Source organism: Macaca thibetana, chromosome 6 (assembly GCF_024542745.1).
Source record: "Macaca thibetana thibetana isolate TM-01 chromosome 6, ASM2454274v1, whole genome shotgun sequence".
NCBI classification, from domain to species: domain Eukaryota; kingdom Metazoa; phylum Chordata; class Mammalia; order Primates; family Cercopithecidae; genus Macaca; species Macaca thibetana.
The window spans coordinates 1,612,242-1,627,177 of NC_065583.1; the positions used below are offsets into that span (position 1 = coordinate 1,612,242).

The 14,936-nt window shown below is 46.1% G+C and overlaps 2 protein-coding genes across 10 annotated transcripts in view; both read left to right on the top strand.

Annotated features, from left to right (window-relative positions):
• The window catches only part of TBC1D9B (TBC1 domain family member 9B), a 322,522-nt gene that overhangs the window by 115,970 nt on the left and 191,616 nt on the right, over positions 1 to 14,936 (top strand). The gene's annotated exons all lie outside the window — the stretch shown is intronic.
• The window catches only part of RNF130 (ring finger protein 130), a 157,848-nt gene continuing 144,488 nt past the window's right edge, over positions 1,577 to 14,936 (top strand). For 3 of the 9 annotated variants that reach the window (XM_050794225.1, XM_050794227.1, XM_050794231.1), the window contains exon 1: positions 1,583 to 2,278. In XM_050794225.1, coding sequence (XP_050650182.1) covers positions 2,032 to 2,278 — 247 coding nt within the window. In that variant the 5' untranslated portion in view covers positions 1,583 to 2,031. Of the gene's footprint in view, positions 2,279 to 14,936 lie in introns of all 9 variants that reach the window. The other 6 variants (XM_050794232.1, XM_050794233.1, XM_050794226.1 and 3 more) reach the window with 6 other exon arrangements.

Consider the following 14,936-nt stretch of genomic DNA (forward strand, 5'->3'; position numbering starts at 1 on the left):
TAGCTGGGATTACAGGCTGGGATTACAGGCGCGCACCACCATGACCCACTAATTTTTGTATTTTTAGTAGAGACGGGGTTTCACCATGTTGCCCATTCTGGTCTCGAACTCCTGACCTCGTGAACCTCCCACATAGAACTCCCAAAGTGCTGGGATTACAGGCGTGAGCCACTGAGCCTGGCCAGTAGTGGACATCTTAAGTTTTAGCCTGCACTGCATCCGTACCGTTTCCTGGAAACAGTGCCTCAAATTTCTTTTTGGGGAGCTACCTCTTTTCCGGATTTTCAGGACGGTTGGTTGCGCAAAGCTGACTCCACCCACTTCCCGCTATAGGAGACCGGAGAGTCAACCCTGGTTGGTCAGAAGACGCCAAACTTTCCCCCTCCGCCTCCCCACAAAGATCCTGTAAGTTCCTGAAATCAGTTGCACGGCCCCATTCTTCCCTTCAGTTGATACTTTAGAGCGATGTACATCTTTTACACGCCGTGGAGAGAGAAAGTGAGAGTCGTGTGTGCGCGCGTTTGGGAAGGTGTTGGGGGGGTTCTCATGGTCCGGGGACCCCTGGAGTATTTCACCCAGTCACTAGAGCAGGGGCTTCCCAACCGCCCGGCCGCGGACCCGTGCCCACGGCCTTGGAGGAACCAGTGAGCGAGCAGGAGGCGAGCGAGCATTACGGCCTGAGCTCCGCCTCCCATCAGATCAGGGCGGCATTAGAGTCTCATAGGAGCGCGAACCCGGTGTGAACTGCGCGTGCTGGGATCTGGGCTGCGCGCTTCTTAGGAGAATCTAACGCCTGATGATCTGAGGTGAAGCAGCCTCATCCCAAACCACTTCTCTTCCCTCAGTCCCTGCAAACACTGTCTTCCAGGAAACCCGTCCCCCAGTGCCAAAAGGTTAGGGACTGCTGCCCTATTGGCCTTTCCCAACCACTCGTGTCCCTGCAGGTCCGGGCCAGTCATCCCCCATCCATGAGGTCAACTGCATGACATGAATGATAGGTCTCATGACATTTAATTTTAAACACTTATTTTAAAGTTAGAACTTTTTTCTTTTTTTTTTTTTTTTGAGACGGAGTCTTGCTCTGTCCCCCAGGCTGGAGTGCAGTGGCCGGATCTCAGCTCACTGCAAGCTCCTTCTCTCGGGTTCACGCCATTCTCCTGCCTCAGCCTCCCGAGTAGCTGGGACTACAGGCACCCGCCACTTCGCCCGGCTAGTAATTTGTATTTTTTAGTAGAGACGGGGTTTCACCGTGTTAGCCAGGATGGTCTCGATCTCCTGACCTCATGATCCGCCCGTCTCGGCCTCCCAAAGTGCTGGGATTACAGGCTTGAGCCACCGCGCCCGGCCAGAACTTTTTTTCTTTTGTAGTCTGTTCTCACACATTTCCATATGCCCTCGCAGATCTCCCGGGCTCCAGGCCCTGCGGCCATCACGCCCGACAGAGAAACAGGCAGCGCCGGCGGGTGACCCGGCTGCCCGCGCCCTCGTGCAGGCGGGCGGGAGAGGACAGGCCCTCGCACGCATGCGCGCGGGGCGGGGCTGCGCCTCAGGCCTGTGCGTTGCCGCTAGACCAGCCGGGGGCGGGGCGGCGGCGGACGCGCGCCTCAGGCGGCAGCCGCGCAAGAGGGACTTTGTGTTCCTCTGACCCTCCTGGGGGCGCTTCCTCCCGTGCCGCCCTTCCCCTCCCGCGCCGCGTCCTTGCGAGGCGCCTCCCATTCGGCGGGACCGACCGGGGGGATGGAGGGGGCACGCTCCTACAGCCCTCCCGGGACCCTGAAGAGACGCCCGCGTGCGACCTGAGACGCCGCCCTCGCCGAGGGCCCATGGGCGCGTCCCCACGGGCGGGCGGCGGACGTGAGGGCGGCGAGCCGCGGGGTCGCAGCGTCCAGGAGGGCCACGCTCGGGCTCGGCCCCGGCCCCGCGCAAGCCACGCGCGCGCGCGCCCCGCCGCAGCCCGGGCCGCGCCCGCCCCGCCTCTCCGCGCCGGCCCCGGAGCCCGGTCCGCGAGCGGCGGCGGCGGCCGGAGGGACGATGAGCTGCGCGGGGCGGGCGGGCCCTGCCCGGCTCGCCGCGCTCGCCCTGCTGACCTGCAGCCTGTGGCCGGCGCGGGCAGACAACGCGAGCCAGGAGTACTACACGGCGCTCATCAACGTGACGGTGCAAGAGCCCGGCCGCGGAGCCCCGCTCACGTTCCGCATCGACCGCGGGCGCTACGGGCTGGACTCCCCCAAGGCCGAGGTCCGCGGCCAGGTGCTGGCGCCGCTGCCCCTCCACGGAGGTGAGTGCCGGGCCGGGGGCGGCGGGCGGTGGTCGCTGCATCCCGCGGAGGCGGCCGGGCTAGGGTTCCCGGCCCCGGCTCTGGCCCTGGCTCTCCCGCTGCGCGCTGCCGGGCCGACGGCCCCAGCCGGGGTCGAGGCTTCCGTCGTGGACAGCCCGGCCTGCTCCCGTGGGAACTAGGCTTCAGGAGCGTGATTGGGTTTTCCCCTTCTTTGAAAAAGACTTGGAACGGTCGTCTTTGCGTTCAGCAGCTTGTTTGCTGGAGGGCATTGAGCTAGGAGTTTGCAGGGACAGCGTAGACAAAGGAGGTGGTGCAAGAGCGCAAAACTAATTCATGGGGAGGACATCTCAGCCTGTATTTTGGAAGCGGCAGGTTTGTTCCTGAAATCACGGACTTAACGCTGCGCTGGATCTCGAAGGATGCGGCCCTTTTCTAACATAAAAACGTGCCATTAAGTGGTAAATGGAGGCGGGGGGTGTAAGAGGAAAATGGACATCTTCCCTGTTGCTTTTGGCTCCTGTTCTTGCCCTAGTAGTTTTACTGTAATTTGACGCCTAAAAATGTCACATTATGAGGATTTGATACTAATCAGAACTACTAGCCAAGGCTTTTCAGGTCACGGGTGCCGACCAAAAGGGAAATAGGTAAAATTTTCAAGAATTGTCTTTGAAACCATTTGGCTTAATGTCATGTTTTCCTATAAACATGGGCTTTGTTTAGTTAATTATTTGGTGTAAACATGTATTTGTTTAAATTATTAGTCATGGTTTGAAGGAAACGTTTTGCACATCGCGGAATGTGATTTTTTGGGTTTTGGCCCACTTTGAACTTTTGGGAAATACCTGCTATTATCGCCACCCTCATTGTCACCCTGAGAATGCTGAGAGGGGATTTTTCTTCTCTAAACTGCTGTTCGTGTTAGGATGACCTAAAGTAGGCAGCCTAAATCAAGTAATGGTTTGCTTTTACACTTTTAAGATATTAGCATATTATGCCCCTCTGAGGTCTGTATTTGTATGCCAAAGTGCCAAGCTGTTTTCTTCTTTGAGACAGGCTGGCTGGGGAAAAATAATCACGTAAGGCTTTTACTGTAGCCTGTCCCCAACTCAGACTGGGCTTTTAAAAGTCCGTTTTACACCAGTAATCAGGTGCTTCAGGCGCATATCTCATCTCCACTGTGTTGAAAAATGGCAGTTAGGGTCCCAGCTTGGCCACAGAACAACTTTTGTCTTGGGTTCATTCAGTAAATATTTGCGTTCCTGCTCTGTGCCAGTCACTGTGGTTGAGATGCACAGTGTGGCCAGACTCTGGCAACTAACAATGGTAGCCTCTTTTCTGGTGGGGAGAACCGTGAGGGTCACGTGGAAGGGTAGAAAGAGGAAGAGGGAGGCAAGCTGTTCTGGAGCAAGGGCTGGCCCTCTGCAGTGTTGTGAAATTTGTGGTTTGTCTTTGAGGCTTGGTTCCCTCAAGCACCCCAAATCCATGGTCTGAACTTCAGATCCTTGCCTCCACAGTGTTCATGTGCTTTAACTACTTGTTGCTTGCTGTCACCCCAAACCAAAGCCCCGTCTTTGAGAAAGCTTACTTTAGGTGTTTCTGTAGAAGGGTATTGGGAACCAGCTCATGTATTGAGGTGTGAATGAAGGTTAGTCCTGTTCCCCTCTCAGTGGGGAGGCAGCGCTGTAGGATGAAAGGTTCTGAGTCAGGCCTGTGCTCTATGTATATTGTGTGACACTGGAAAAGTAACTCTGCCATTTAGCCTCAGTTTCCTCATCTGTAAAATGGAATGATGAAATGTACATCTCTTAAGGTTGTTGACAGGTTTAAATGGTTCCTTAATTCTGAAAAGAGGAGATTTGGTAACCTAAAGGAATCTCTCAGTTGGTGAGATTTTAGACACTGCAACAGAATGAACACATTTGGGCAGTGTGTGAAGACTGAGTGTGAAGTCAGTCCCCTTGAGGTTTAGTCTCCCTTTCCTTGATTCTCTAGGGGTCATTTTGTGTCCGTCCCACATGGGCCTGCTCCAGGTTTTCTCAGGGGGATGGGGTTGGGGGTGGGGGATCCTACAGGTGGTCTGAGTCTGGCTTTGTACCAAGGGTCTTCACACACATATGCCGTTTTTCAGTCCAGCAAATATTAATTGAAATCCTGTGTGCCAAGGCATTGGTGAAGGAGAGGCAACAGCAGTGAACAAAACAGATTTAAAAAAATCCGTCTCTATAAAGCATAGCTTCTGCTGGGGATCTTTATAAGTTAGTCTGCCTGTCAATAGTTTCTAAACCTATGGGTTTATATGAAATCTAAATCTGCTGTTGCAGCAGGAACGTAGGAATTTATTTTAGAAACAGAAGTGGTGATATGTGTCTGTTAAAATTATTCGTGTTTAAAAAGATGATTTAAAATTGGAATACTTGGATATTTTACATTATAATCTTGATTTAATGAGTTTCACAGTTTTTTAGTTTTAGAAAAAATAGTGCATCCTTATGACTTTGATGCTCTTATAATTTTGAATTGAGGAGAATTCTTGACATGTTTATTGAGGACTTACTATGTGTTGACACTAAGCAAAGTAATGTTCAGATTACACACAAAGTTATGAGACAAGTCCTGGTCCAAAAACAGCTGTGGCCAATTTATGTGAAATTCATGAAAATTTGTTTTGAGGGTGTTTGGTAGAAATGAACATAAAGACAAAAGAACTTTATAGTTTTCCTAGAGTTTAACATGATGGCTCATTTTAAAGCTGTGGATTGATTTATGAAACTAGAAACCTTTCTGTCTGCTTTGCAGTGCTACTATCACGTGTGAATTTCTGAATAAGATTTATTTGTCCTATCCCTTTAAAGAACAAATAGTCAATTTTTTTTTTCTTAGGCACTTTGGTATTTTAAAAGTATATTTTGGCAAGTGCTATACTTTATGTAGTATACTTTATGAGATTCTTTATGAACAAGTATACTTTAAAAATATGTCTTTGCCATTAAGTGGAATGCATTGGTGGGTGTAGAATCATTTGCCTGGGGCTAACAAATTTTATATTTTAACTGGTAAAGAATTTGTGTTTAGAAACGGAGTTTTGAAGGAACGTGTTGTGTATTTATGCACAGATCACCGTTGCTTCTTTATTACTTACTCAAATAGTAAGCTTAGAACTAGGAGCAAACTATTTAGTACCTCTGCAGAGCAGCCTAGCAGGGTCTGTTGTGGAGCAGACATTGTAAATGTGCTTTCTGTGTGTGCACACTAACTTTTTGTTTGAGCCCGGAGTGGGGGTTGGGAGAGGAGAAAGCCTGTGTTGGTGATGTGATTATGTATGCAGATGTGCTGCTGGGGAAGAATTTAGTATCGGCCACTTCTTGCTTTGCATAGAAATTTTCAGGATTGGATGTTACACCCTTAGAGAATAATTTTACCAAATAATAAACCTTTTTTTGTTAACTTGCTTAGGGATGCAATAAAACTCAAAAAAGTGAATCTTAGGTTTTTATGTTTAAAAATGTAATCCTATTAGATGACGCCTTTGATGGTTCCTTTAACGAATCTGAAATTGGTTTTTAGAAATTCTCATAAACAGTGGAGGAGATTGATGTGAAAACAAGATTTGGGTGAAAGGGGTCATGTAATGTTTGAATTCATAACAGCAAAGGCAGGGGCTATTGGACGCAGATTTCAAAATATTCAGAGAAAAAGGAGATATGATCATGGGAGCAGGGTCTCTGAATATTCAGAAGGAGAATTCAGAAAGAGCTGGAGGCTCTAAAAATCAAATTTTAACATAAATAGCCTGGCAAGAGAAAACTGGATATATATAATAAATTATATTTATGTTGAACTTTACAGCTTATGACATGTTTTTACATACTGTTTTTCCTTCACATTTGAATGATTATTTCCATTAGCCTATAAATGTTTGAGTATTTTTAAAAAACCGCTTGATCTCTCCACCGAATCACTATCCTGCTACCACCCCATTTCTCTCTTACAGTGAACCTCTAAACATTATCTACATTTACTGCCTCTGATTTTTCCTCCTCCTGCTCTTCTCTTTGTGAAGGTCTTCTGTTGCCGTGCCAGTGGTTTTGATAAAGATGTGGCATGTATAACAGATATATTTGATAGCAGGGTCAGAATTGCAAAGATCTTAAATTAATAGGAATAAAGACATAGATTTGGGTTTAAAAAAGTCACCTTCGTGGAGGGGGGCAGAAGGAGCTAAGGGCTAGCTACCTGTCAGATGACAAAGCTTGTGAGCTCTCACTGACCTCACCCCACCTTGCCCCGTCTAATCTTGCACTGCGTTTGGGCCTCAAGACTAGATAACTTCTAGGATCCCTCCCACCTTGAACGAAGTGTGACTATAAATTAGTAAGACATGTCTTTTATTTTATTTTAAGGACAGGGTCTTGCTCTGTTGCCCAGGCTGGAATGCAGTGGTGTGATCATAGCTCACTGTAGCCTCGACCTCGGGGAGTCAAGTGATGAGTCCTCCTGCCTCGGTTTCCCAGGTAGCTGAGACTGCAGGTGCACACCATTATACCTGGCTAATTTTTTTTTTTTTTTTTTGAGACAGAATTTTGCTCTTGTTGCCCAGGCTGGAGTGCAATGGCGCGATCTTGGCTCACTGCAACCTTCGCCTCCCGGGTTCAAGCGAATCTCCTGCCTCAGCCTCCCTAGTAGCTGGGATTACAGGCATGTGCCACCACGCCCTAATAAGCCAAACCTTATCAGAGGGCTAATTTTTTGTATTTTTAGTGGAGACAGGGTTTCTCCGTGTTGGTCAGGCTGGTCTCGAACTCCCGACCTCAGGTGATCCGCCCGATACCTGGCTAATTTTATAAATTTTTTGTAGAGACGGGGTCTCACTGTATTGCCCACGCTAAGACAAATCTTTTTAAACAAACTTGCTAGACTGTTTGTACCCATTAGGGAGAGTGTTGTTCTTGTTAAAGCAGTCATATTGGGAAGGTGTATCAGTCTGTTTTCATGCTGCTGATAAAGACATGCCTGAGACTGGAAAGAAAAAGAGGTTTAATTGGACTTCCAGTTTCACGTGGCTGGGGAGGCCTCAGAATCATGGTGGATGGCAGAAGGCACTTATATGGCAGCAGCAAGAGAAAATTAGGAGGATGCAGAAGTGGAGACCTCTGATAAAACCATCCAATCTGGTGAGACTTATTCACCAGCGTGAGAGTAGTGTGGGGGAACGCTCCCATGATTCCAGTTATCTCCCATCGGGTCCCTCCCACAACGCTGGGATTTATGGGAGTACAATTCAAAATGAGATTTGGGTGGGGACACAGAGCCAAACCTTATCAGAGGGTGTGTGTATGTGTACACATATATGCACATATTATGCAGCAGTGAAGACATTAAACGTTATTAGCATGAGAGTGTTTAATGTTTGTGATATTACCTTTTCGATTGAACAATTTTATAAAGCCTGCAATAGGTAACATTTTTATCGTTGACAAAAATTTAGATTTGAATTTGATAAAAATTTTAGATTTGAATTTGGACAATAAATGAAAGTTATTCAGAGGCAATTGTGAATAAGATACCTGCTTAAGCAAGGCAATGAAAATTTTGTTAAAGAAGGAAGGAAACTTATTTTTTTCTGTGTTTGTGAACTCTTTCTTTACATAGTTCTTTTTTTTTTTTTTTTTTTGAGACAGAGTCTTGCTCTATCGCCCAGGCTGGAATGCGGTGGCTTAATCTCGGCTCACTGCAACCTCCGCCTCCCAGGTTCAAGCAGTTCTCCTGCCTCAGCCTCCCGAGTAGCTGGGATTACAGGCGTGTGCCGACACAACCTTGCTAATTTTTTGTATTTTTAGTAGAGATGGGGTTTCACCATGTTTGCCAGGATGGTCTCGATCTCCTGACCTTGTGATCTGCCCGTCTTGGTCTCCCAAAGTGTTGGGATTACAGGCATGAGCCACCGCGCCCAGCCTCGTGCCTGTACTTTAACTACTTCTTTGTACCGCTTCCCAAGTGGGTTTAATAAATTATGATATATCCACTCAGTGGAGTGTTACACAGCCATAAAAAGGGGATCGTTGTGAACTATGATTGTGTTAAATTTATTTACAGTGGATAAGGACTCCAAGTAGTATGCAGACATAAAAGTAGTTGTGTTATATCAATTAGATAATGGGTGACATTTCTCTTAAAAATTATTGTTAATTTTTACTATGAAAGGGGAAAAATTTTCATGAAAGGACAGGGGGAAAAGTCATACCTTCTGAAGGGGATAACCAGGAACAAGTCAGTCTTTGCAAGGTTTTTTTTTTTTTTTTTTTTTTTAATTCATTCTGTAGCTCCAAGAACAGAATGAATTCCATGCATTGGTTAGGATTATTAAGGAACTGGAAGATACTAGGAAAATGTTGAAAAAGGCATGTTTTTTCTTTTTTTTTTTTTTTTTTTTTTTTTTTTTTTTTTTTTGAGACGGAGTCTCGCTCTGTCACCCAGGCTGGAGTGCAGTGGCCGGATCTCAGCTCACTGCAAGCTCCGCCTCCCGGGTTCACGCCATTCTCCTGGCTCAGCCTCCTGAGTAGCTGGGACTACAGGCGCCCGCCACCTCGCCCGGCTAGTTTTTTTTTTTTTTTTTTGTATTTTTAGTAGAGACGGGGTTTCACCGTGTTAGCCAGGATGGTCTCGATCTCCTGACCTCGTGATCCACCCGCCTCGGCCTCCCAAAGTGCTGGGATTACAGGCTTGAGCCACCGCGCCCGGCCGGCATGTTTTTTCTCTAGTAAGAAAAGAGGAACTCTAGGACTAAGACAACTTGGTCCAAATATGAAGCAAGCTAAAGTATGTCATGATTTTGAGCAGTTTGTGAATCCTAGACAAGTGGAATCCTAGTACAGGACTCAGCTTTTAGTGTAATATTTATATGCTGATGATGTTAACGCTCCTATTGGGTTTGTGGTTTTCACTGTTTAGAACTAATCTGTAGTTAAAGCATGGAAGACTTAATTGTAGTTACAGAGCAGAAACCTTGAGACTCTACAAACACAGATGACAAGGGTGGAGAAATGGAAGAGAGAAAAGTTAGGGAGGGTGAGGGAGTCAGTTTATTCATCTCACAGGATGGGGATTCAAGAGAGAGTTTCTAGATGCAGAAGCTAGAAAGGTTCGAACACAGAGGAAAATAAAAATAACAATAAAATCGGGACGAAGGGGAGTTGAAGAGTGAGTAAACACACAATCCTGATTTGTGACGTCTTATATCTGCACACGATGTCCAAAGTTGACAAACCAAGAAATGATGACTAGAGAGCTGTTTGGAACGGTGGAGTAGGCCACCAGAAGAACTAAAAACTGTTGAAAGTGGTTGCCTCTGGGGACTAGGGACAGGTAGGGTGGCTGGGGCAGGTGGGTGACTGGGGCAGGTGTGTGTCATTGCAAGCCATTGGATGAATTTGCTTTTTTCATAGATGAATACAGTAAGATTCCCACTCTTTTCCCTTTGCTCACTGCAAGTGAATCTGCTTCCTATTTTTGTTTTTTCTCGTTTGAGAAGCTTGTTATTTTCCCAGCATCTCCTCCAAGTCTAGTGACATGCTGTGGAATTTGAGATTGTGCACAAACTAAACAATATTTCAGGAGACTGTGAAATCGGAGAAAGCTACTGTTAAATTGATTTTATTCCATAAATAGGCTTAAATCCATGGACATAAAAGAATTTATTATAATAAGTCCTACATTGCCTGTCTCATAGTGTTTCCTTTATCTCTGGCAGTTCCCTCCTTCCCCAATCCGTTGTGACAAGCTCTCAGCAGTAATGGAAGTGAGCTCAGTGTGATCGTGTCCTTTGTCTCCATTGGATGGAGTGAGTTATATTTTAGCCGTCTTCTGGCTTCTCTTCTTTTTTGATGTAATTCCATGAAATCACCTCTTTTTCCTCTGTCTTCCAAAAGTAATTTTGTATTTACAGAAGCTTTTGTAAACACAAAATTTCCATTCTGGATGAACCATGTACCGTTCGTCTTTCTCATGTGCCGTCCGTCTTTCTCATGTGCCGTCCGCCTTTCTCATGTGCCGTTCGCCTTTCTCATGTGCTGTCCGCCTTTCTCATGTGCCGTTCGCCTTTCTCATGTGCTGTCCGCCTTTCTCATGCTTCCTGCAACTCAACCAGCAGCTGAATGTTGCTGGGGAAAGTGTTAGGTTTGAGATCAGACATTTCAAGAAAAACCAAATGGGCACTTAACAGTGTCCACTAATCCAAAAATATTTTCTCGTAATGAAATAAGACAACACTGAGATGGGAATTGTTTTCTCTCCACGTGCCTCCTGTTACCTGCTCCCATGTCTTTATTTTTAGCCCAGGCCTCTCTAGGTTCATGCACTTGGCTGCCTGTTGGTATCTTTACTTCAGTGTCACGAAGACGTCTCCAGATTGACGAGCTCCACATGGAGCTCAGATTCATTTTTTCACCTCCCCATCTGCTACCAGTGCTCTCCAGTCTTTCCCGGCTCAATAAATGACACCGTCGTACCACCCTTGTTATTTACAGAAATTTAGGACCATCCTTGCTTCTTTGGCTCACATTCCACATCTAATCCATCTCCATGATTCACCTCCAGAATGGATCGTATGTATCTGTTGTTTGACATTTTCATGGCTGCTGCATTAGTTCAGGCAACTGTCATTTCCTGCTGTCTTTTTCTTGGTCTCTCTGTCTTTTTGCATAACTTCTATCAATCTTTTCTTCTGTGGTAGCCAAAATAATCTTAAAGGTTCACCCAGTCATGTTACTCCTTGCTTAAACCCCTGCAGTGGCTCGTCATCATCCTTAGAATGGACATCGGAAGTCTCTGTGCCGTATGAGGTGTTCACTACTTGGTCTAGCTCCGGCCCCTTCCTCCTCCCCAGCCCCAGGTCGTTTCTCCCTTGCTCACCTGCTGAAACCATTCTGATACTCTTTCAGTTCCCAGGGCTTCTAAGTTTTCTTTACAGTGTGTACCCTCTGGCTGGCATCCCGCAGTGTTTGCTATATTAGTGGAACTTTACAAAAATTCTTTGGTTCTGTAAAATGGCCAGTTAACTGGACAGATTGAGAATCTTAGAATGTAATGCCCATTAGTAATCAACAAGTCAAGTCCCCCATCTGAGGCTTCAGCATCCCAGTCAGATACTTGTACAGCTTAAGATTGAACAAATGTGGTGACAGAAATATACCACATTCATCTCTGGCAAACCGAGTGTTAGAAAGTCGTTTTCATCTGGAAAAAAATGGTTCAGATATTTATAGACAGTTTCCTTGTCTGACTCAAGTCCTCTAACCTTTAGGCTTCATATCCCTATTTATTTTGACCATTCTTGGGAATATGGTATCTTAAACCTCAGAATGCATTTGTCTATTAATATTCCACTGAAAGGGTGTAGTGGGCGCTGTAGTCTGAATGTTGGTGTCCCCCCGCATTCATATGTTGAAGTTCCATTTCCAATGTGATAGTGTTAAGAGGTAGGCCCTTTGGGGGTGATTAGTTTGTGAGGGCAGAGCTCTCATGAATGGGATTAGTGCCCTTATAAAAGAGGCTCGTGGGAGCTGGGCGCGGTGGCTCACACCTGTGATCCTAGCACTTTGGGAGGCTGAGGCGGGGGATTACGAGGTCACAAGATCAAGACCATCCTGGCCAACATGGTGAAACCCCGTCTTTACTAAAAAAAAAAACAAAAAAAAAAAAAACAAAAATTATCCGGGCATGGTGGCAGGTGCCTGAAGTCCCAGCTACTCAGGAGGCTGAGGCAAGAGAATCACTTGAACCTGGGAGGCGGAGGTTGCAGTGAGCCGAGATCGCATCATTACACTCCATCCTGGATGACAGAGTGAGACTCTGTCTAAAAAAAAAAAAAAAGAGACTAGGGGAGGGGGAAGCATGTTTGCCCTTTTCTGCCATGTGAGGACACACAGAAGTCTCCATTGATGAAGCAAACAGAAGGCCCTGATGCCACATCAGCTGGTGGCTTGATCTCGGACTTCCCAGCCTGCAGAACTATGTGAAACAAGTTTATGCTGTTTATAAATTACCCAGTCTAAGGTGTTTTGTTACAGCATCGCGAAAGGACTGAGAGATGAGTTAAATAGTGTCCACAAAAATTCATGTCCCTCTAGAACCTCAGAATATGCCCTCATTTGGAAATAGGATCTCTGCAGGTATAATTAGTTGACGATCAGGATAAAATCATACTAGTTTAGTGTGGCCCTAAATCCAAAGACTAGTGTCCTTGTAAGAAGAAGAAAAGATACAGAAAGACACACAGAGAAGGCAGCCCTGGGAAGGAGGAGGTTACAGAGATGGCATCATTCTGCCACAAACCAGCGGGTGCAAGGCCTGGCTGGCAGCCATCAGACACTGGGAGAGGGGCTGGAGGCGGTTTTTCCCTTGAGCCTCCAGAAGGAGCCAGCCCTGCTAACACCAGACTTTGGGGCCCCAGAACTGGGAGACTGTGTTGTTTTAAGCCACCAAGTTTGTGATGTCTTGTGGCAGCCACAGGAAACTAATACAAAGAGAATCTCAGCATTGAACGCAGGCCTGCAGGGTTAGCTTTGCCAGCACAGGAGAGAGTAGAGCTACTTTCTTCATCCTCCGGACGTGCCTGAAGTCACGTCAGTTGTTTTGGTTTTCCTAATCATGGACTCATCCTGAGCTTACTGTTGATTAAACTTTCAGTGTTTTTCACAGAGGCTGCTCCTGAGCCATCAGCCATTTCATTCAGCCCTTCAGGATACTTTCTGAATCCTGATGTGTCACCCACAGTCTTCACTCTTTCTAGCAGCTGTGTCACTAGTGAATGCGTGAACATAGCTTTCTGTATCTTCATCTGAGTTAGTGGTTCTTAGCTTTTTGCTTTGTAGATCCCCTTTAATAAGTGATGAACGCTGTGGACCTTTCTCCAGAAAACTAGATATTTATATGGATATACACAAAACTCTTAGTAAGGTTTAGGAGGCCAGTTACCTCTTGAAGCCCCAAGTTAAGAATCCCTACTCTTAAGTTACAGATGGAAGTATTGGCAAGCGAATGAACAGGCCTTTGTAGTGTGCTGCTAAAAATCTGGGATGGTATGTTATTCCGTCAATCAGCACTCTTCAGGGATGGCCCTTTCACAGAGTTTTCTAATTCACTTTATTGACTTTGCATTTAGCATGTGTTTCTTCAGCTTATGATATCATAAAAGACATAATCAGATGCTCTGGTGGAAAAAACAAAGATACTTTGTGTACTTTGTTCCTGATTGGCTAGGCCGGGAGCCACTGCACGGAGGGAAAAGCAGCAAATCTTTCTGGCGTAGCCTTGGTGTGTTAGTTTCTTATTGCCACACTAACAAATTACCGTGAACTAGGTGGCTTACATCAACACAATGTACTTCTCTTTCAGTTCGGGAGGTCAGGATTCTGAAATGAGTTTCACTGACCTGCGTGAGACCAAGGTGTTGGCAAGACGGCGTGGCTTTGGAGCTCTCCGGGGGAATCATTTCCTTGCCTTTTTCAGCTTGTAGAAGCTGCCTATGTTCCCTGGTCCATGGCCCCTTCCCCCATCTTCACATCTCTGACTTTGACTTTCTTCTTCTGTCATCCACATTTAAAAGGCCCTTGTGATTACGTTGGGCCCACTCAGATAGTCCAGGAGAATCTCTTTATTGTAAAGTCAGCCGATTCTCAACCTTGTTTCATCTGTAACCTAACTCCCCCTTGCCCTGTTACCTGATGTATTCACTGACAGGTCCTGGGAATTGGGAGATGGTCATCTTTGAGGGAGCCGCCATTCTGCCTCCCTCACGTAGCAGGCCTGTGCTGGCAGCCCACCATTACAGCTTTCTCTTCACACTGTCTGCAGATTATTCCTTCAATAATCGTGTGTGAAACTTTGCTAAGGCTTAATGGGACCCTAACGGGTCAGTTGTTTTCACGGCTCACCTTCGCTGTTTCGTGTCAGAGCTCTGTACGCAGGTTAGTTTTCCAGCATTTCTTTTCTATGACTCCTTAAAGGTCAATGATGCAGCTTCTCATTTGCATGTTATCAGCAGACTAATTCATCTGGATCAGAAAAATCCTAAATTCCTGTGGGACAGTCGCCTCAAGTATTCATTCATCAAATAATTATTAAGCACCTACTGAGTACCAGGCAGGACAAGAAGTTCCTGCATGCTGTTGCTGTCTGGTGGGGGGAAGTAAAAGGAGTCAGCTCTTGTGTCCTATCTGGGGAGAGCAGACCGTTACACAGGTCAACACAGAATTATGTAATCATAGTCTTGGGAAAGCATTGGGATGCTGAGAGCAAAAATGGCAGAAGAGACTCAGTCTAGGGTAGACAAGGCGTCCCTGAAGAAATGATGTTTAAGCTGAGACTGCAGCATGAGCAGATATTACACTGAGAGGGGGCAGAAAGGAGGATGTTTCAGTCCAAGGAAGTACACACGAAGACTAAAAGGTGCAAAAACCGTGATGTACTTGTGGAATTTGAAAGGAGGTAGAGAGTAAGGGGGAGAGTGGGACACAGTAGAGGTGAAAAAGTCAGTGTTTTCCAGGTCTTGTTAGGATTTTGGACTTTATATAAGAGGAATGGAAAACTATTGGAGATATTTTGTTGTTGTTTTAAAAATTTTTAATTGTGGTAAAATACATATAAAATCGACCATCTAACT